Source organism: Bos taurus, chromosome 18 (genome assembly GCF_002263795.3).
Source record: "Bos taurus isolate L1 Dominette 01449 registration number 42190680 breed Hereford chromosome 18, ARS-UCD2.0, whole genome shotgun sequence".
In the NCBI taxonomy this organism is placed as follows: Eukaryota; Metazoa; Chordata; class Mammalia; order Artiodactyla; family Bovidae; genus Bos; species Bos taurus.
In genome coordinates, this window is record NC_037345.1 from 50916070 (window position 1) to 50935538 (window position 19469).

A 19469-nucleotide genomic window follows, 5' to 3' on the forward strand; every position below is an offset into this window, starting at 1 on the left:
GCCCCGCCCAGCACCACACAGCCCGCCCATTTATAAGCCACTCGGTGCCCAGGTGTCACGCATACCTCTGTCTCCATCATCGCGCAGCAGTCCTGCAGGTAGGAGCATCCGCCCACAGCTCTCTGCTCAGAGGCTGGCGCCTCTGCTCTGTTCTTCCTGCAAATGACTCCACATCTGTCTCCTTACATTCCTCTGACTGCTTACCTCTTTGGACATCCCTGTCTTCCTCATGCCCCCTGTGACTGCCTCTCTTCTCAACCTGTTGACACTGGGTTGAATTTGGAAGTTCTGGGGCCTGGTTCCCCCTCTGCTAACCCTCTTGGCTGGGCCATCAGGTGTGAGGCGTTTTTCTTCAGCTCACTGAGCCTCAATGTTCTGTCTGTGAAATGGGCTTGCAGAAAAAAAAGGTACTGGGCAAGTGTGAGTGCTACTGGTGGCGTCTCTATAGGCACCCAGCTCTGATCTCTCTCTGCCCTTGTCTCTGACTCTGCCTGTCTCTTGGTCGTTCTCTCCAGCACTGCCTCTGGTATAAGAGGGTCCTCTGGGGTCTGTCGGGCAGCTGTACAGAGATGGGCGAGTTTCTCGCCCCCAACCCCATACATCCCTGTCCCATTCTTTCCTAGCAGGCAAGCTGACTTGGCCTCTTTCTCCCCAGCATCCTTACCCTTGAGAACTCAGCCCCCAGTGCCCCGCCCCTTGCCCTGACCTCCCTCAGTATCCAGCACCCCCTGGGCAGACTCTGACGCTGTCACCGCCGCCACCTCTGCCGTCCCCAACGCCACCTCCTCAGGGCCAGCAAGATGCAGTTTGAGATGCACGACAACGTGAAAGGCAAAGGTGGGATCGCTGGATGGACCCTCAAACCTTCCAGTCCCTGCACCATGGCCACTTCCTTCCCCTGGGCACTCTGGCTTCGAAGACAGACGGCGCCTGCTTGCACCCCAGAAGCCCTGAAGCGCGGGAACCCAGCACCCCAAGCCCAGACCTGGAGGAGGCGGTGGCACGTCTCGGCCCCGCCCACATGTGGCGCCAACCTCCCCTACACCTGCAGGATGCCCCCCTCACCCCTAGCTGAACCAGACATGCAGGAGGCAGCAACTCCGGGGACAGAATGGGGGTGGCGATGCCCAGAAGTGGCGGCAGGGACTGGGAAGACGCAGTGGTGTCCCCTCGATGGGCGGCCTGGAGGCCTTGCCCGGACTGCCCGGCAGAGGGAGGGGCGGCAGAGGTGCCAGGGCCGGGGAGGTGCTGCGAGGCTGCCCGCTGACCCCCGCCCCCTCCCTCTGCAGCCATGTCCTACCCAGTGACCAGTCAGCCCCAAAGCGCCAGCACCTGCTACCAGACCCAGCTCAGTGACTGGCACACCGGCCTCACGGACTGCTGCAACGACATGCCCGTCTGTGAGTGCCCTTGTCGCTCCCTCTCCAGACCCGGGAAGGAGCGGGAGGGGAAGGAGGGTCACCCTCAGCTTCACCCTCCTCACCCCACTCCCCGGTCCCTCCCGTGGGCCCTGAATACCCGGTCTCTAACCCTCCCGCCTTTCTCCGACGCCCGACACTCCCTAGGATCCTGGCTTCATCACACCTTCCAACTCTCACGGGGACCCTCCTCGTGCCCCTTGCACCCTCGACTGTTTTCCTTGTGGCTCCAACTCCTTCTTTAAACCCTCTTTCCCGCTCTAGAAACCCTAACTCTTCGGACCCCTAATTTCCTCTGGGACTTTCACTTCTTCCAACACTCAGTTGCCTCTGGGACCCTCACCCCGCGCCCCGCGGACCCCGCCTCGCCCCTCCCCGAGGCGGAGCCGGCCGGAGGCGCCCGGTGGGCCCCGCCCTTAGCGCCCTGCGTACGCTCCAGGTCTGTGCGGCACCTTCGCCCCCCTGTGCCTCGCCTGCCGCATCTCCGACGACTTCGGCGAGTGCTGCTGCACGCCCTACCTGCCCGGAGGCCTGCACTCCCTGCGCACCGGCATGCGCGAGCGCTACCGCATCCAGGTGCGTGCGCGCCGGGGCCCGTGGGAGCCGAGGGCTGGGGGACTGGCCTCCTCGGGTGCCAGGTTAGGGCTGCTAACCTCTCTCTCCCACTCTCTAGGGTTCCATCGGGAAGGACTGGGCAGCCCTCACCTTTTGTTTGCCCTGCGCGCTCTGTCAGATGGCGCGGGAACTGAAGATCCGAGAGTAAAGAAGTTTCCCCCACCTTCTCCTTCCCGCCCCCCGCCCCCGACCCTTCTCCTTTCCGCCCCCGAGACGCCTGCCCTCCTTTGCCCTCTCCTGGGAGGGCCTACCCCTCCACCCCATCCCTCACCAAAAATGCATCCACAATAAAAACCTGAAAACCAACTCCGCCTACATCCTTTTTCTCCCAGGGAAGGAATCTGGGTGGAGAAGGAGGTTTGATGAGGGAGGCGGGGACACAGGGGAGATGCCTTGGTGTGGAGGGAGTTCCGGAGGCAGATGCTTGACCTGCATCTGCTGTGTACGTCGTTGGCAAGTCTCTTCCTCACTAAGTCAGGGAGTCCTCGCTAACAAAGTAAAACCACTAACTCCTTAGCTGCCAACCTAAAGCTCTTGACTGCAGCCTGAAAAGAAGCAAACCCAGAAAGGCTGTCTGGGAACCATGCAGGCACTAACCCTTCCAAAGAACAAATTTACAAGAGTCCCCTTGGTCAGTCATTGCCTATGGACTCTTGGTCTACTTACATTGCTAACAGATCTGAGGGCTCTGTCTTCAAAGCACAGAACTGTCAGCTTTACAACCCTAGTGCTGTAGAAAGGAACATTCAAGGATCATCTGATTCAATTCACCCTCTTTATTGCAAAAGCAACTAGCAGATTAAAAACTGTTCAGGTTTCAACACTGGACAGACCTGGGGCTCAACCTTGACTCTTGCCACTTCCTAGCTATGTTATCTTAGTAAATTAATAAACGTTTCTGAGCCTCTTGCCCCCACAAATTCTGGTGGTTCTACTTTCAGAACATATCCAGAGTCTCCCTTCTTCCCACTCTACTGCAAGACTTGCTCCAACCATAGTGGGTCCCCCACTGAGCTTCCTGCCTTGCCTCCAGCCTGTTTTTAGTTTCTCCCCCACAGAGGAGCCCTGTGGACACATGTGTGGAAGTAGATCACATGTCTCCTGGGCTCAGAACCCTCTGATGGCACCTCCTGCATGGAGGAAAAAGCCAGAGTATGGGGACTTCGCTGGTGGTCCAGTGGTTAAGAATCTGCCTTCCAATGCAAGGGAAATGGGTTCAAGCATTGGTCGGGGAACTAAGATCACACATGCTAGAGAGCAACTAAGCCTGTGAGCCACAACAAGCCACAGCTAAGATACGACACAGATAAAAATAAGTATTTAAAAAAAAAAAGAAAAGAAAAGAAACAGCGTCCTCACAGCAACTTAAGGATCTACACAATCTGCCTCTTTTTCCCCCTGTGACCTTCCCTCTTTATTCTCTTTATTCCACAGGAGCCTCTTTGTTGTTTCTCTGAAATGTTAGGCGCGCTCCCACGTTAGGATCTTTGCTCTGGCTGTTCCCGCAACTCAGAGTTCTTTCCTCGGATGTCCTTATGGCTGATTCCTTCACTGCTGCTCACATGTCATCTTAAGAGCTAGGCCCTCCCTGGGACTTCCCTGGTGGTCCAGTGGCCAAGACTCTGCACGTCCAGTGCAGGGGGCCCAGGTTTGATCCCTGGTTGGGGAACTAGATTCTGCATGCCACAACTAAAGACCCTACATGCTACAGGTAGGACTCAGCGCTGTCAAATAAATTAAAAAAAAACTCATGCCAAGCACCGAGCACAGTGCTGGAGTGCTGTAGGCCCTCGGTAAAATTTCTCCTGAAGTCCCTAGGATGTCAGTGGCCACACACAGGCTAGAATCCAGGTCCCTAGCCTCCCGTGTCCAGGCTTTCTCTCACTTCACTATGAGCCTCTTAGGTGTGCACTCAGGTGTGTGGATACCAGGGAGAGGTGCCAGGCAAGGGGCTGACATGGAGGAAGGAGGAACACACGCCATGGGGCATCTGTACAGGGACATCTACATAGCAGTGACAGGGGTTGGAGGTAGGGTAGCTCTGTCCCAGAGGAAAAGTCCAGTCCAAGAGCAAACGTTCTGCTTAGGAAGGCAAAGTCACAGCGTGAGTGTTAGGCAGAGACCTTACCAAAGTGTCTGAGCACAACATGTAAGAGTCTGGAAGAACCTCAGCTCCTTTCTGATTATGCGTGACCACTGGCTCCAGGACTCCCTGAGGCAGCATGTCCCACTGCTACCTAGCTTCCCCAGTTGGGCAATTCTGCCTTATCCTGAGCACAAATTGGCCATTTTGAACACCGACTCCTAGCGTCTGCTCTGCGCTGAGATAGCTTTCAGTGAGGTCTATCTGTGCTGAGTAATGCCGTCCTTCCTTGGGACGTGGAAGAGCCTGGTGGTCAGGAACGTGGGTGAGAGAGTCAGAAGGTCCGGATTCATATGGCAGCTGTCACTCAAAGAAAAAGAAAGTGAAGTCGCTCACTCGTGTCCGAGTCTTTGCGACTCCATGGACTGTAACCTACCAGGCTCCTCGGTCCATGGGGTTTCCCAGGCACAAGTACTGGAGTGGGTTGCCATTTCCTTCTCCATAATGTCTATGAAGTACTGTTTTTTCATCTGCAAGATGGAGACTACACGGTACCTACCTTATACAATTGGTTGTTGGAAAGATCAAATGCAAAGATCAAGCGAGCCATCTAGCATTGATACTTAGCAATGTAAGTTCACAGTCACGTCTTGGAGGTCAGGTGTGACTATCATCTCATGAAGGCAAAATGTGTATGGGCAGAGTAATCCCCCAAAATTCTTTAAACTGCCCATCAAGTCTGAAAATATCGCGATACTCACAGGCTGCACTGAAGGCTCACTGACCCCCTCGATGCAACACATTTCTGTGTTCTTGGCTAAATATCAGAGGTGGCCAGCCTGTGCCTAGGGGCTGGGTTTGCAGAAAGTTAACTTTAAAAAATTTTTTTCATTTATTTTTGGCTGTGCTGGGTCCTCCTTGCGCCAAGGCTACTCTCTAGTTGCAGGGTGAAGGTTTCTTACTGCAGCGGCTTCTCTTGTTGGGGAGCATGGGCTTGTCGGGCCTCAGAGGTTTTGGCTCCGATGCTAGAGCACAGGCTCAGTGGTTGTGGCACCCGGGCTTAGTTGCTCCGTGGCATGTGGCATCTTCCCAGACCAGGGGTTGAACCCCTCTATCCTGCATTGGCAGGTGGACCTTTTATCACTGAGCCACCAGGGATGCCCCCCAAAAGTACACTGTTGAACACTCCCAGCCAGACTGAAGGGATGGGGTCTCCTGTCCCTACCTTCCCTCACAACAGGGCTCTTGCTCACCCAGAGGACTGGCAAATAGAAGTTCCCGTGATGCTTTCCATTTGGGTTGAGAGAATCTACTTGAAGTGGAGAACACTCACTGTGCCAAGGCCTCATTTCAGTCTTTGTGCTGTCTGAGTTCTCTTAATGTCAGGGGCCAGAATAAAACCTGAACTTGGGACCAAGGCAGGCTGTTTTCCTTCTTGAGCTGAGTAGGGGGTCTCTTTTCGATAGGGATTTGGGCAAGGGTAAAAGGTCTCACTGCCCTCAGGTCCCCTCAGTTCATGCCTTCTGAGAAACAAGAGCTTCTGTAGTGGTACCACTCCCATGCCCATCAGAAGAGATGGTGAGGAGTCAGGCCCTGGCCACATGGCTTGGGGGGCAGGGGCACCAAGATAAGGATGTTTATCCAACGTAACCAGCTCTCAGGTGCCCGGTCAGAGAGCCAAGCCAGCCCATCCCCTACAGACAGCACTTAACACCGGGTCTTCACACACTCTTTATTTGTTGCTTTTACTGCTCCCCCAATTTCCCACAGCCTCTGATGGCAACATAGGGATCAGCCTCTTAGACAAAGGCCCCCAGCAGATAGGAAGACACAGGGTCCCTGCTTTCCAAGGTCCAAAAAAGAGCTGGGGGGTGGAGTCTTGGGAAAGGAGGAGTCCGAAGTTCAAGATGGTTAGGACTGGGGGAGGTGGGGCAGTCTAGGGACAGAAGGGCTCAGAAATCCAAGGTGGCGGCTGGGGCAAGAGGAGGCCTTGGGGAAAGGCCAGATGCTGCTTCAAGGAAATGTCATCTGGGAAGAGAATTATAGGTTGAAAACTGTCATTTCTATTCCCAACCTGGGTATCCCCCTCCCCCCACAACCTCACCCAGGAGGGTATCTCAGGCAGGGGCTTTGTCTCCTCATGCGCCCTGGCAGCGCAGCGACCCTGGCCCAGACGTCGGGGACCACCACCTGAGCTTGTCCCTGCAGCCTCGTGGTGGCAGAAACAGCATCTTGCTCTGGCTCACTGGGCGGCCCCATTTCCAGTCTCCTCACAGCAGCACCCCTCCTTCACCACTGAGCCAACCCCCACACTCAGCCCCCTCTGCCCAGATCCTCAGGGCAGCCGCTGTGTCCCTGGTGGGACCTGACTGAAGAGATGTCGCTGAAAGGCATCTCAGGTCTAAAGCTGGACTCCTAATCTTCCCCCACAGCCCCAGTCTGTCCCACCTTCACCAACAACCCCACCTCGGCCCACAGTTTGGGCCACAAAGCTGGCGTCAGCCTGGCCTCCTTCCCTCCCCTACTCCGATGTCCATGTTTGCCATCATAACATCCTTCCACTCACCCGCTTCTGTCCCAGTCTCCTCTCACAGCCTCTGCCCTGACCTGGCCCATCTCGGGTCCTGCCCCACTGCGGCTTCTCTCGGCATCTCCAGTCTATTCTCCACACAGCTGAGTGACCTCTTAAATACATCGGATCCTGTCATTCTCCCTCAGAAGACTGTCCAATGGCTTCCCAATGCCCTGAGAATAAAACCCTAAGCCCTACCCGGGGTTGGTGGGCCCCGGGTGATCTGCCCCCTGCTCGACCCTGACCCCACCGCCTCTGCACATTCGGTCAGGGTCACACTGGCCAGCTTTCCGACCCTTTTCAGTAACATCAACCACTTCCCGCCTCTGTGCCTCTGTCCTTGTAGTTCCTTCTGCCTGGATCCCGCTCCCCACAGGTCCTCCCACAGTCGGTTTCCTTCTTAAAGTCGAGCTTCGCACAGTGAACAACTGACGACCCCGAGGTCCCTCACAAGCGCATCCCGTTGCTAACTCACTCCACTCGCCCGATTCAACATGCTTTTCCTCATTTACGCGTGTGCGTGCGCATGCGCACGTCGACTGTCTCCTGGCACTGGGACCTAAAATCCCGCGAGATCAGGGACCTTGACTGTCTTGGTTCCTACTCACGCCCAGTGCCTTCAACAGTGCCTGGCACGTAGTAGGTATTCAGTCAGTAATTGTTGAACGCAGAACAAAGAAGGCTCTGTCTGGGGACCCTCCCCCCAGGGGAAGGAAACCAGAAGTCTCTGAGGACACAGTGTCCCAGTTGGAGGGGCCCCAAGTCCAGGGCGGCCACCCTAAGGGGACTCGACTGCTGGGGCCGAAGGTCCTGCCGAGGGTCAGAGGGACATGCTGGTGAGGTTGTCCTGGCTCAACAGCCCCTTCCGGCCCGCACCAGCCCCATGCCCACTGCCCCCAGCGCCCCCGCCGCCGCCGCAGTATTCGTGCAGCCGGTGCCGCAGTGTGACGAGCGCTGACCCCAGGCAGGCGCCGTTGGGTGCGTGGGGCCCGCCAGGCAGTTGGAGCAGCAGTGTGGCCACGCCGGCCATGCCATCCTCGGTGGGCTCAAGGGTGATAGGCCCGGCTCGCAGGCCGGCAGTGGTGGTGGGGATGGCCGGTGGGCAGCAGCCCCCTCCTACAGGTCCCCAGGGCCCGCCGGCCCCGGTCAGCAGCAAGGGTGCCAAGAAGGGCTCGGAGCGGCGGAAGGCGGGTGGCGGGAGCCCGGCAGGCTTCCAGGTGGGGGCTGGGGCAGCAGGGTCTGGCGGGAAGCAGACAGTGACCTTGGCGAAGGGGCGGCTGGCCATCTTGGTCATCTCCTGCAGGTGCCGGCGCTGTTCCTGCCGGTGGTCCAGGGCCTGCTTGGCCTTCCAGAGCAGCACACAGAGCGAGAGGAAGAGGAAGAAGCAGGAGAAGAAGACAGAGAAGAAGACAAACAGGTCAATGTGGGCCTGGTCCTGCCGGAAGAACAGCAAGCCCTGCGAGTCAGCTGAGCCGTTGGCACTGGGCCCACTTGGGTCTCCCACACCCAGCAGGAGCAGGTAGAAGCGGCTGGACTTGAGGGTGTGGTGCTCGTGCGGGTAGGTGATGACCAGCCGGTCCCTCACGCCACGGACCACCAGCACCGCCGACGGCTCTGTCACTGTCACGTAGGTGATCAGGCCCCGTGGCCAGACCTCCCGCACTCGCGGCTCTGCTGGGGTAGCCGGCCCACCTCCAGCCCCAGGTCCCCCGAGATCCCCAGGTCCCCGGGGCCCGCCGTCAGCAGGGGGTGGTGGGGGTGGGGGAGGTGGTGGCGGCTGGATATGCACGGTGTGGACACCAGTGTCGGGAGCCACGCGGACCACGAAGGTGTCATAGGAGGTGGAGACGTAGAGGTCCACGGCGCCAAAGGTCACGTCCAGCGTCAGGCGGATGTCCACGTTGGTGAACTTAGGCTGCACTCCAAAGAGAACGGTGCGTCCGGGACCCAGAGCCCGGCGCTTGGGCTCGTGGAAACAGTTGGTTTGGGACGTGGGGTCCAGGCAGTACTCCTGTTCCACGGAGATGAGGCGGTAGCACTGCTGGCCCCCTAGCGGGCTCCCGTGGAATGACTCTCGGCACTTGGCACACTGCGGGCAGGGCAGGGTAGAACAACTCAGTGTCCAGCCCTCCAAGGAGACAGACTGTATTTTGTACCTACTGGTAAGTAACCTCTGCCACTGTAGCAGGTCCTCTATTTTGTATCTACTCATTAGCCCATGTCCCAGCAGCTTCCCTGTGACCCCGGCCCTGAAGGTCCCTGACACAGTGTGGACACTAAGAGCACCCTACACTCCAGCACTGTGGTTCCTGGTGTCACCCCAGCAACCACAGCACCCTGATGGCGAGGCCTCTGGAACTCTGAGACACAGCGATGCAGAGCTCTGTTGAATCCTGGCTTGACCACCTCCCTAGCCATGTATCCTTGGACTAGTGACCTACCCTTGCTTAACTGGAGACTCTTCCTCTGTACCCGGGGAGTAAACACTGCTGAAATCATAGCCTCCACAGGAGTAGGCCCGCCTGGCCTGCTGGCCTTGCTGTTTCTGACTGTAGCAGGTAGGTCCTCCCTCGGGGCCTTTGTACTGGTTGAGCCTCTGCCTGGATCACTCCCCTGCTCCCCCAAGTCTGAATGTCCAGTGTCCTCACGTCCATTGGCTCTTTACTCAAGTGTCACCTTGAGTGACACTTACTTACCTTCTTGCTCAGGCCCTTCTTGGCCACTGTATCTACCATTTCTACTCCCCACACCCCCGAGCCCTCCTCGCTGCTTCATTTTCCTCCTTACTGCTCATCACTAACACCCTGCGTGTCTTGACTTATTTTTCTGTTTATTTCTGGACTTCTCCATGAGTTCCCCAGAAATTGAAAGCATTAAGTCACTCAGTCATGCTTGACTCTTTATGACCTCAAGCCCACCAGGTTCCTCTGACCATGGAATTCTCCAGGCAAGAATACTGGAGTAGGTTGTCATTTCCTTCTCCAGGGGACCTTCCTGACCCAGAGATCAAACCCAGGTCTCCTGCATTGCAGGCAGATTCTCTACCGTCTGAGCCACCAGGGAAGGATGAGACATTTTGCCTGTTTTGTTTCCTACTGTGTCCCAGCGCTCTGCATAGTGCCTGGCATAACTAGGCGCTCAGTTAATACGTGTGGAATGAATGAGTGGATGGATAACAGCTCACTTGATTCCTGTAGTCCAGTAGAAATCACTCAGTCTCTGAGGTTGACCAGAGCCAGTCCAAGCTCCAAACCCAAGCAGCTGTTTGACCCAGGACAGGTCTCTGAGCCTCTCCCTCTTCTGCCCACAGCTCACTGAGGCCCCAGCACAGCCTTCCTGAGCCTTCCATGTGTGCGCTGTCTCCGCTGTATCTGTGGCATAGCTCCAGCTCAGTGGCAAGCACTCCCTATGTAGTAGCTACCACTGCTATCACGGGGTGCTTCCCAGGTGGCTCAGTGGTAAAGAATCTACCTACCAATTCAGGAGATGCAGATTTGATCCCTAGGTCAGGAAGATCCCCTGGAGAAGGAAATGGCAACCCACTCCAGTATCCTTGCCTGGAGAATCCCACGGACAGAGGAGCCTGGTGAGCTACAGTCCATGGGGTGGCAAAGAGTCAGATATGACTAAGCAACTAAACAGCAACAACTGCTATCATTAGAAGTGAAAGAAACTGCTTAATCAGAGCCCCTAAACAGAGCTGCTGGAGGAGAAGGTCTGAACTCATCTCCAAAGCTGTCTGTTCAGACAAAGACCAACAGGCCTTTTGATTAAACATCAAGAAAGCAAAACTAGTCCTGGGTGACACCTATCCCGGGTCAGACAGCTGGTTGGGTTTGCAGCTTCGACTGACCCTGGTCAGTCCCAGGTGTGAGCACCTGGATCTGGCCAGTCCTGAAGGCAGACTCCAGAACTCGGTTTTGAAAGTTTTGTTTTTTGCTCAAGCTACCATGATACGAGTTTTCCAGCATTTGCCATCTTTAAGTTGTGACTACCTGTAACGGAGTCTGTCTCCTTACCACCCTGAAAGCCCCCAGGAGGCTCATTTCTGGGTTCCCAGTATCACGCTGAGGGCCTGACACTGACTAGGGATCAGTTTATCAAGCTGACCTCGATCCCCAGGACCACAGATACCAGAACCATGTTGTCAGTCCTGCCTGAGCCAGGCTGCCTCATCCCAACTTGGACCTCTTCTGGGCTTGGGGCCCTTGACCCATAACTTGCATCTCCAGCCATACCTGGTATTTGTAGCAGTCTCGGCGGTCACTGGGGGAGCTGCCCTGGCACGTGCCTGTCTCTGTGTTGTTCTGACATGGGCAGCCTGTCCCATCCTGCTCATTACATGTGTCCGCGTGGCCATTACACTGGCATCTGAAGACAGGGAAGAAAATGAGGGTTATAGAGCTCCCATGACCTACAGGGGCCAGGCTGGATGCTGTAAACACAAGCTCCAATCCGTGAGGCCAGAAGAGGAAGCTGAGGCTCACAGAGGTCAAGCCGTTTACCCCAAGGCCACAGAGCTGTTCAGTGGCTGAGTCAGGATTAGAACCCAGGTTGGATGGACTCCAGGGTCACAAGGAAGGGGATGGAATGGGAAGACTGGCGTGAGGCCTCTTCCTCAGGGTCCTCTCTATTTTTTATTTTTAAATTCAAATTTTTTTTTAAATTTTTGGCTGCACTGGGTCTTCGTTGTGGCATGTGGGCTCTCAAGTTTCAGTGCACAGGCTTAGTTACTCTCCAGCATGGGGGATCTTAATTCTTGGACCAGGGATAGAACCCACGTCCCCTGCATCGGAAGGTGGATTCTTAACCACTGGCCCACCAGAGACATTCCAGGGCCGTCTCTCTGCCCAACAGTCTCCACCAGGGCTGCTCAGCAGCCTGCATTTCAGCACCAGCCTCTGAGGTGGAAGGTCTCCCACCTGAGTCTATCTATTGCCCCCAGCCCTAGCCTCAGGGGACCCCATCCTTGCCTGAGGGCTGAGGACTGGGGAGAGGACTCTGGCTCTCAGAGCTGCTCCTACTGGGCAAGGCGGAGGTCCCAGGCCCGCCTCCACTTACTTGGTGCATTTCCCGTCGAGGAGGAAGTAGCCGTGGAGGCAGCTCTCACACTTATCCCCATAGCTGTTATTCTGGCAGTTCACACACACAGCCTCATCTTCGCTGGGACCCTCTGTCGCCCAGTGTTCAATCTGGCCAAGGGCCGACAGGACGATCACAAACCAACACGGACCAGACCCCTCCTCCTTCAGACCCAGGAGCTCAGGACCCCAGCCTCTTTCACCTCATCTGGATCCAGCGAGTACTTCTCCGGCTCCCTCCTGGCTATCTCAAGCTCCTTCCTGGAGACGCAGACGTGGCTGTTTCCGCGACAAAAGGCGTGGCAGGGCCGGCAGGTCCCTCCCCCTACGGCTGAGCCCACGAACAGCGGGAGGCACTGCTCACAGTGGCTGCCCTGGAAACCAGGGACAGAGTGGTCAGAGGGAGTTAAGGGTCCTGGTGGGTGTGAGAGTCGGGGGAGGTTCTGAGAGCACCCAGCTTCCCTGTGGCTCAGAGAGTAAAGAACCTGCCTGCAATGCAGGAGACTCGGGTTTAATTCCTGGCCTGGAGTAGAAAGTGGCTACCCACTCCAGTATTCCATGGACAGAGGAGCCTGGCAGGCAACAGTCCACAGGGTTGCAGAGTCAGACACAACTGAGCAACTAACACTTTTCACTTTCTGAGAGCACCATGGGAAGGCAGCAGTGGCTCCGGCATTTGGCTTGGACCACCCCAGCCCCTCTACCGTTTAGCCCTCCACATTCACTTGCACACCTCCAGTGACGGGGTCTCAGTCCGCTTCAGTCCAGGGTGTTGAGCTCGGAAAGCCATTCCCTACCTGATCCTAAATGCTGTTCCACGTGTTCACCCTCCCTGGCCCAGCACTAACTCTGTCACACTATTTCCAGGCACTCCACTGTGACACAGCCCCAGAAGGTGTCCCCACTGTCCTCTCATCCCCCCTGAGATGGGGCTATGCCATCTCCTCCCTGCGTCTAGCTCACTGGGGCTTGGGACAAGGCTCAAGATGCCTGAGCGCAGGCGGAGGCCAGCAGGGCCCGGGGGCAGGCCTGGAAATCCTGGACGGCCACCTTGGTGTGATTGTGGCAGAGCAGGCAGTGGTCGCGGGCCCCCACGCCGGCGCAGTCGCTGTGGCGGTTGCAGCGACACTCCGTGGAACAGTTGCGGCCGACGAAGCCGAAGTGGCAGCGGCAGTGGTCGGGCTCCACACACGAGCCGTTCACGCAACCCTGGGCGCACACTGGGCGGCACAGCCCCGTCACGCTGCGGGGAGGGGGTGGGGGTCAGGGCAGGGAAGCAGCCGCCCCCTCCGCAGGGCAGACCTGGCTGGCGTCAGGGTCCTCACAGCTTCTCAGAGCCCACCCCGACCACCCACCCTCTTCTCCACTAGTCCACCCCGCCCCAGGTCTGTCCCATCACTGCCCTGCTCCTGGGTCCAGCCCAGAACCTCCTGTGGGAGCGATGAGCTCCCACTCCAGGGCACCCTCTCAAACCAGCGTACCAACCTGCCCTCCCTGGACCAAGTGCCTACCTCACGCCCTCCTCCACACCTTGGACTGTGGTTCCTTGCATCCTGCTTGGGTCCATGCCCCATCCTTAACTGCTCCTCACAGGCTCTCCCACTCCACGGTCGGTCTGGCCTGCTCCCCTCAACCCCACCAGAGCCCTGGTCCAGCCGGAACCTCACTTGTCCATGGTGTAGCCTGCCTTGCAGCTGCACTCGTAACCGTGGGGCCGGTCGTGGCAGTTCTGGGTCTCGTTGCAGTCATGGTGCCCGTTGGCACATTCGTCCTCCGGGGGGCAGGAAAGAAAGGCCCAGGAGGCCCCAGGTCGCCCACACGTCAGCCCTGACATGAAGATATCAGGCTTCACTGGGGGGCAAGGGCCTCTGTACCTCCCACCCAGCCACCCTGGCCCTTGCTCCTACTTTCCCTGAACACCACCTGTGAGGCCCACACGTTCATTCTCTGCACCAACCCCCATGTCGGAACCCAGATGGGCCGGCCCCCCTCACCCCATCCCCAGAGCCATCTGTCTCACCGTCACGGGGGCCACTGAGTCCACCCTCCAGGCAGCGGCCGCCCCCATCCTGGCCCCCCCAGGTACACCAGCCACAGTGGGGGCGCCGCAGGCACAGGGCACACTGGGTTGCCTGAGCACAGCCCAGGGAGCAGCTCTCGGGTCCGCGGAGCAGCCGCCCACAGCCTCCGGCCATACACCGCAGGGGCAGATAGGAGGGGCTCAGACACTGCGGGGAGCAGAAACGGCAGAGGAAGAGCATCAGACACGCACGTCCTGGGGAGCTCCCTGGGCCGCACCCTCTTCTCAGAGACCTCACCCCTGCTGGCCACAACCAGGTGGGCCAAAATGGACATCACCTGGGGCCACTGCATCCTCCCTTCTCAGCCTTTGGAACTGGAAGTTCAGACCGGAAGTCAGGCTAGGGACAGCCTTAAAACTAGACTGTGGACCAGGGCTGGCCAGGCCGTTTGGATGAACAAGTGACAGCAGAGGAAGAGAGTGAGGAGGGGCGAGGAAAGAGCAGAGGCAGAAGGCAGCAAAGACGAGACCCACACACTAAAGACGAGGAGAGAGGCAGCCTTCCGGGCTCCGTCTCCAGTGCCTGGCTGCACTTCCCACCCGCCTTATCAGAGGCACCACTGTGTTGGTGCAGTGAGCCCTCTCTACCACCTGGCTTGGGATACAGCCGTTTCTTACAATCAAAGAAAGGCAATGGTCCCAGGTGGACACAGAAACTAGATTCAGGAGGGGGGATGCCAGCCACAGTCTCTTAGAACGTGGAAGAGGCCTCCCTGGCAGTCCAGTGGTCAGGACCTTGAACTTCCTTTGCAGGGGTTGCAGGTTCAATCTCTGGTTGGGGAACTAAGATCCCTCATGAGGCACAGAGTGGCCAAAAAAACCCCACTTAAAAAAAAAAAAAAAAAAAAGAACCTGGGCCCAGCCGTTGGGGCAACAGGACCCTCCTGCCCTTGGCTGGGAGGATTTGGGGTCTGTGGTCAGGGGCTGCAGTGCAGCTCACACACCATCACTTATTGTGTCCGGGCACTCAGACAGGGTATGCAATGAGGTCAGGAACTTACCTCACTGTATGAGAGCATTTTATTTACAGCTCTGGCCTTAAGTAAAGTACAAGGGGAAAGGGGTTAGTCTAGGCTGTCTTTCTGGACGCACTCAGGAAGAAACAAAGCAATTGTGCAATCCTGAAATAGAAAACCCTGATTGCTGTGGCCGGAGCTCTGAACCCACTGTGGGCTATGCCGGTGATGAGCTGACCCTGGCTGAACAGCTGGAGCCAAATTCTCCTCCAGGTCAGGCTTCCAGATCTAAAATTAGTGCCCCCCTTGGCAGACAGCAGGGCCATCGGGAAGGGGGCCGAGAGAAGCCCAAGGCTCCAGTCGGCCAAGTGTTCTCTTCTGGGACCACTGTAGTGGCCCAATGCAATGCTGCCCAACACCATTAACTGCGTTTCCTGGAAGAGATGCAGGATCCCAGCTTGTCTGCTGACCTATGCCCACCACCTGGCAAAGTGCCCGGCACGAGGAAGGTGCTCGGTGATGAATTTGGTGAAAGGAGAAAGGGAAGGAAGGAAGAAGCCAGCCAGTCAGTGGGGAAGAGAGCACCCTGTTGCCTGCCCCAGGCTCTGAGGCCAAAGTCATTCAGAACAAAGTCTAACAGTTACAACATGGCTGCCCTTGAGCCACAGCCCAACAGGTCTTATCTGCATACCTGTTACATTTGATCTGTTGCTGGAGTGGATGCGCAGTGGTATTTTTTTATGTTTTTAGTTGGTTTTTTTTTTGGCCACGAGGCATGTGGGATGTTAGTTCCCTACCAGGGATCAAACTCGCAGCCCAGCACTGGGAGGTGAAGTCTCAGCCACTGATCGCCAGGGAAGTCCCCTTGACCTATGTCTTAAAAAAAAACCCTGAGCCAACACACTTTAGTTTTTAACTGCTTCTCCTAGAAGTCAGGTGTGGCAGCGGCCCTCTGACATTCCCACGCAGCTTCAGCTCCGTGCTATCCACTCAGCCGCCCCACCACTCCCTCCCGCCTCCCAGCTCCTCAGCTGCCTGCGGGCTCTCTGGTGTTGTCTTCCAGTCCCTGGAATCCCAGTAAAGACAAATAATACCAACCTCAAAAATACTTAGGGAGACCTTGTATCACCAGAAGGAGCCCAGACTTGAGGATGAGAGAGGCCTCTGCTTGTTAGAGGAGCCACCGCAGGGGGCTCTGCCCTTGCAGCCACACTGAGCGCCCCCACAGGAAGCAACCCCCACCCCCAGCCGCTGCACTGACCCTCTCCGTGTGGCACAGACAGCTGAGAATGGAGATCTTCCCAGGGGGTGGGACGTGGGGCGGGGGTGGTATCACTGAGTTTCTACTGAAGAGCAGGCACTGCTCCAGGCTCTAAATAATTCTCCCATCTAATGTGGACAACCCTCCTATGGGATGGAGTGGTATGACACCAAATATATTTGGTCTTTGTCCCAGGTTCCTGGTACTGAGCTACTAAAATACACAGGGGTTCCTGAGTGATGGGCACGTCTTTCGTTATTCAGGAGGAACCCCTTTACACCTAAGTTTATGTTAATGGGGTGACTTAGGGGAGTTACCAGTCACCAGGGTTTAGGGCAGAGACTGAGGTCTCTAAAAACACTTGAACAATGAGATTCAGGGACTTCCCTGGTGGTCCAGTGGTTAGGACTCTGCGCTTTCACTGCCGTGGGCACAAGTTCAATCCCTGGTTGGGGAAGACCCCACAAGCCCCATGACGTGGCCAAAAAAGAAAAAAGAACAAGACAAAGAAGGAAGAAAGAGATGTGGGGAGAGAAAGTGGGAAGGAAGAGCAAGTGTGATGGTGGGAGCAGACCTAAGCAGATGGAGGACTGGGGCAGAGGCGGCGGTGGTGAGAAAGGTGAACGTGGCGGGCGGGGAGGCCCACCCGCATCCCCGGCCGGGTGTGGTACCTGCTGGAGGCTGCTGCTCCAGACGCAGTGCTGCCAGCCCCCGTCAGCACCCTTGGAGTCCAGGCAGGAGGTGCAGTTGGGCAGGAGGTGACAGGGTGTGGGGCAGGGCAGCGGGGGCGATGACTCCACTGGCATCGGGGACACGTTCAGCAGTGAGTGGCTGAAGCACGTCCAGTCGTAGGTGGGCTGCACCGAAAGGATGCGGCGGGTCTCCCCTGAGGTTGGGGGGGGCGCAGGGATTAAGAAGTGGGTCCGGGTCCTTTGCCCGCTCCCCACCTCCCCACCTCACACCAGGCCGCTGAGCCCCTGGCATCCCTGGAGCAGGAGTCCAGGCGCCCCGGACTGTCCTCTCGGGGAGCAGGCCTGGCGCTCACCCGTCCTCTTGAACTGCCGCGTCCACATGCATTTGCCCTCCCTGGTGCACTGCTCGCAGTCGGCCGCCCCGCACACAGCCTCCGAGCAGTTCCCGGCCCAGAAGACCTCGCGCTGGTTGATGCGACAGTCATTCTCTGAGGTGCAGGACCCGTTGCGCCCAATGCAGGCACCCTCGGGGCAGTTGGTACACCACTTACAGCGTGGGGCAGAGGCCTGGGGGAGAGGTACTGGCTCAGAGGGGTCGTCAGGGCCCCCAGCACCCCTCCGGTCTCAGTCCCTGCCACCTGATCCCAGGTGAAGAGCCCCGTGGTGCCTGAAACACATTCCCCACCACCCCCCCACCCCATCACTCACCTCTCCATCTCCAGGCTGCAGGGTCCGGGGATGGCGGGCCAGGCACTCGCTGCAGGTCCGCAGACGTCGACATTCCTCGGGGGAGTGGGGCATAGGGGAGCAGGGGGTGCCGCCACAGCCCAGCCTGGGGAGGCGAGAGGCCTGGCCTGTCACACTCAGCCAGGCTCCATCCTCCCCGCACCCGGCGCCCCTCCCTGGTGCCTCCTGGACACTGGTCTGCAGGCCCCGCAGGTCCATCTCAAACTGGCCTCAGCACAGGCCTCCCAGACCGGCCCCTCCTGAGCTCACTTGGTGACAGTCCCATGGCCACCTGTCATCCCAGGCCAGAGACACTGGACAACACCCCATGTCCTCCTGGCACTCCACCCATGGAGGCCTCTGTCTCCTAACTTCTTCCCTGACCAACCCCTCCTCCCCAACCCCTGCAGCCCCCTGCCCAGGTCAAGGCTCCTCCTCTCAGGCCTCCACCTGCAGCCTCCCCTCCCCATCCCCTCCTCCATGAGCCCACCCCTGCCCTCTCCTGCTCACCCCTTCGATGACTCCCCATCACCCACATGGAGGCTCACAATCCCTGACTCAAAATCCTTGAAGGCATACACGTTTCAGAATTTTCTAGGTTTTAGAAAAGCAGTGGGTGTACCCACTGTTATGTAACACCCCAAGCAGAGTCTGGGGGAGCACCCTAAAAATCAGACCCTATAATAGTCTGTAGTAAACATGGTGACACAGGTAATGGGACAAAACAAAGCCCAGTAGTAGCCTCACGTCAGCAAAGGGTAACTGCGGCCAGTACAGTTTGTGCTAAACCCAGCAAAGTACTTTCAGCCTCCTGAGATGCCTGGATTCCCAAACTACAGACAAGGAGTCTCCAGAGCTGGACATAGCCCAGGGCGGCTGGGCCCTGGAGCCCTCTCTGAGCAGACCCACCCACCTCTCCAGGCTGTCTTCCCCAACTCAGGTGTTTCTAAAAGCCACTAGACACAGCCCTACTTCCGAATCTTTGTGGTCTAAATGACCCCAAGCTGGTCATTTGGGGCCCAGTTCAGACTCAGCTGCCCCAGCCCACAAACAGGGTTCCCCACTCGGGCACTCCCCATGCCTGCCCCGCCTGTGATGAGCTGGCCCTTCTCCCAGGGGAGCTGGTGTCCCGACCAGACAGTACCTGCCTGAGGCCTCCCCAACAAGCCCAGCCCAGCACAGAGCCCCCTTTGGATGGCACCAATACCACCCACCCATGTGCTGTCAGTCTCCACGGTTACCTGTGGGCCTGGTCCCCAGACAGGCAGGCTCCATGGCACCAGGTACAGGCCCCAGTCTGGTTACAAGCTTCGGGCGAGGGCAGCAGGCGGCAGGGGTCAGGGGGCAGGGTCAGGGCCAGCAGGCGGCCCAGGGCCACTCCCCCAAAGCCTCCTGAGATAAACAGGTGACCCCCTACCGCGGCCACGGCGTGAGCCACAGACTCTTCCATTGGCGGTCCCACAGAGGCTGGGCCTGGGGAAAGACAGAAAGTTCAGAGACAGGGAACAGGTAGCTGGAGGCAGAGATTCACTCACAGGAGCCAGTCAGAGAGGGATGCTGGGCAGAGAGACGATCTAAAAAGAGCAGAGACAGACAAGAAAAGGCAGCGAGAAGATAGACAAGGCCAAACAGAACGAGACAATCAGACACACACAGCAAGACAGAAAGAGGGAGAGAGACACATCAACAGGAAAAAACAGAAAGAGTGGAGTATAAACAGAGGCAAATTTTGTGGAAGCAGACCACGGTGGTGGGTGAGCAACTTTGTGGAGGTACTGAATGGCACTCAAGTCATTTGACAGTGGCTAATTTCGTTACGTGAATTTCCCCTAAATTTTCACTTTTTAAATTTATTTTTATCGGAATATAACTGCTTTACAATGTTGTGTTAGTTTCTGCTGTACAACAAAGTGAACCGGCTATCTGTATACATATATCCCCTCCCTCTTGGACCTCCCTCCCACCTCCATCCCACCCATCTAGGT

General features: G+C 57.4%; 2 protein-coding genes across 4 annotated transcripts in view; one reads left to right on the forward strand and one right to left on the reverse strand.

The window, feature by feature from the left end:
- CNFN (cornifelin) lies at positions 1–2339 on the forward strand. Of its 3 annotated transcripts, NM_001075542.1 has the most exons (5): positions 85–98; positions 656–837; positions 1290–1400; positions 1858–1994; positions 2092–2339. In NM_001075542.1, the coding sequence occupies exons 3-5, from the start codon at positions 1292–1294 to the stop codon at positions 2179–2181; spliced, it is 336 nt and encodes a 111-aa protein (NP_001069010.1). In that variant the 5' UTR covers positions 85–98; positions 656–837; positions 1290–1291; the 3' UTR covers positions 2182–2339. The 3 variants fall into 3 exon arrangements, with proteins under 3 accessions (XP_005219294.1, NP_001069010.1, XP_010813332.1); XM_005219237.4 differs by lacking the exon at positions 656–837 and having other exon boundaries at positions 1–98; XM_010815030.4 differs by lacking the exon at positions 85–98 and having other exon boundaries at positions 624–837.
- A 3495-nt stretch (positions 2340–5834) lies between these two features.
- The window catches only part of MEGF8 (multiple EGF like domains 8), a 40928-nt gene continuing 27293 nt past the window's right edge, over positions 5835–19469 (reverse strand). The window contains exons 31-41 of the mRNA XM_024979098.2: positions 18726–18957; positions 17467–17590; positions 17112–17325; positions 16738–16952; positions 13790–13997; positions 13437–13596; positions 12820–13012; positions 11973–12143; positions 11750–11880; positions 10927–11059; positions 5835–8777 (exon numbers count right to left, since the gene is read on the reverse strand). Of these exons, the coding sequence (XP_024834866.1) occupies positions 7509–8777; positions 10927–11059; positions 11750–11880; positions 11973–12143; positions 12820–13012; positions 13437–13596; positions 13790–13997; positions 16738–16952; positions 17112–17325; positions 17467–17590; positions 18726–18957 (3050 nt within the window). The 3' untranslated portion in view covers positions 5835–7508. The remainder of the gene's footprint in view (positions 8778–10926; positions 11060–11749; positions 11881–11972; positions 12144–12819; positions 13013–13436; positions 13597–13789; positions 13998–16737; positions 16953–17111; positions 17326–17466; positions 17591–18725; positions 18958–19469) is intronic.

Excerpts from the sequence above, each read along its gene's own strand:
- CNFN (XM_010815030.4), top strand. The coding sequence starts at position 801 with ATGCAGTTTGAGATGCACGACAACGTGAAAGGCAAAG. Across the intron at positions 1,401-1,857 it reads CTGCAACGACATGCCCGTCT|GTCTGTGCGGCACCTTCGCC; the intron begins GTGAGTGCCCTT and ends CGTACGCTCCAG. Across the intron at positions 1,995-2,091 it reads GCGAGCGCTACCGCATCCAG|GGTTCCATCGGGAAGGACTG; the intron begins GTGCGTGCGCGC and ends CCCACTCTCTAG.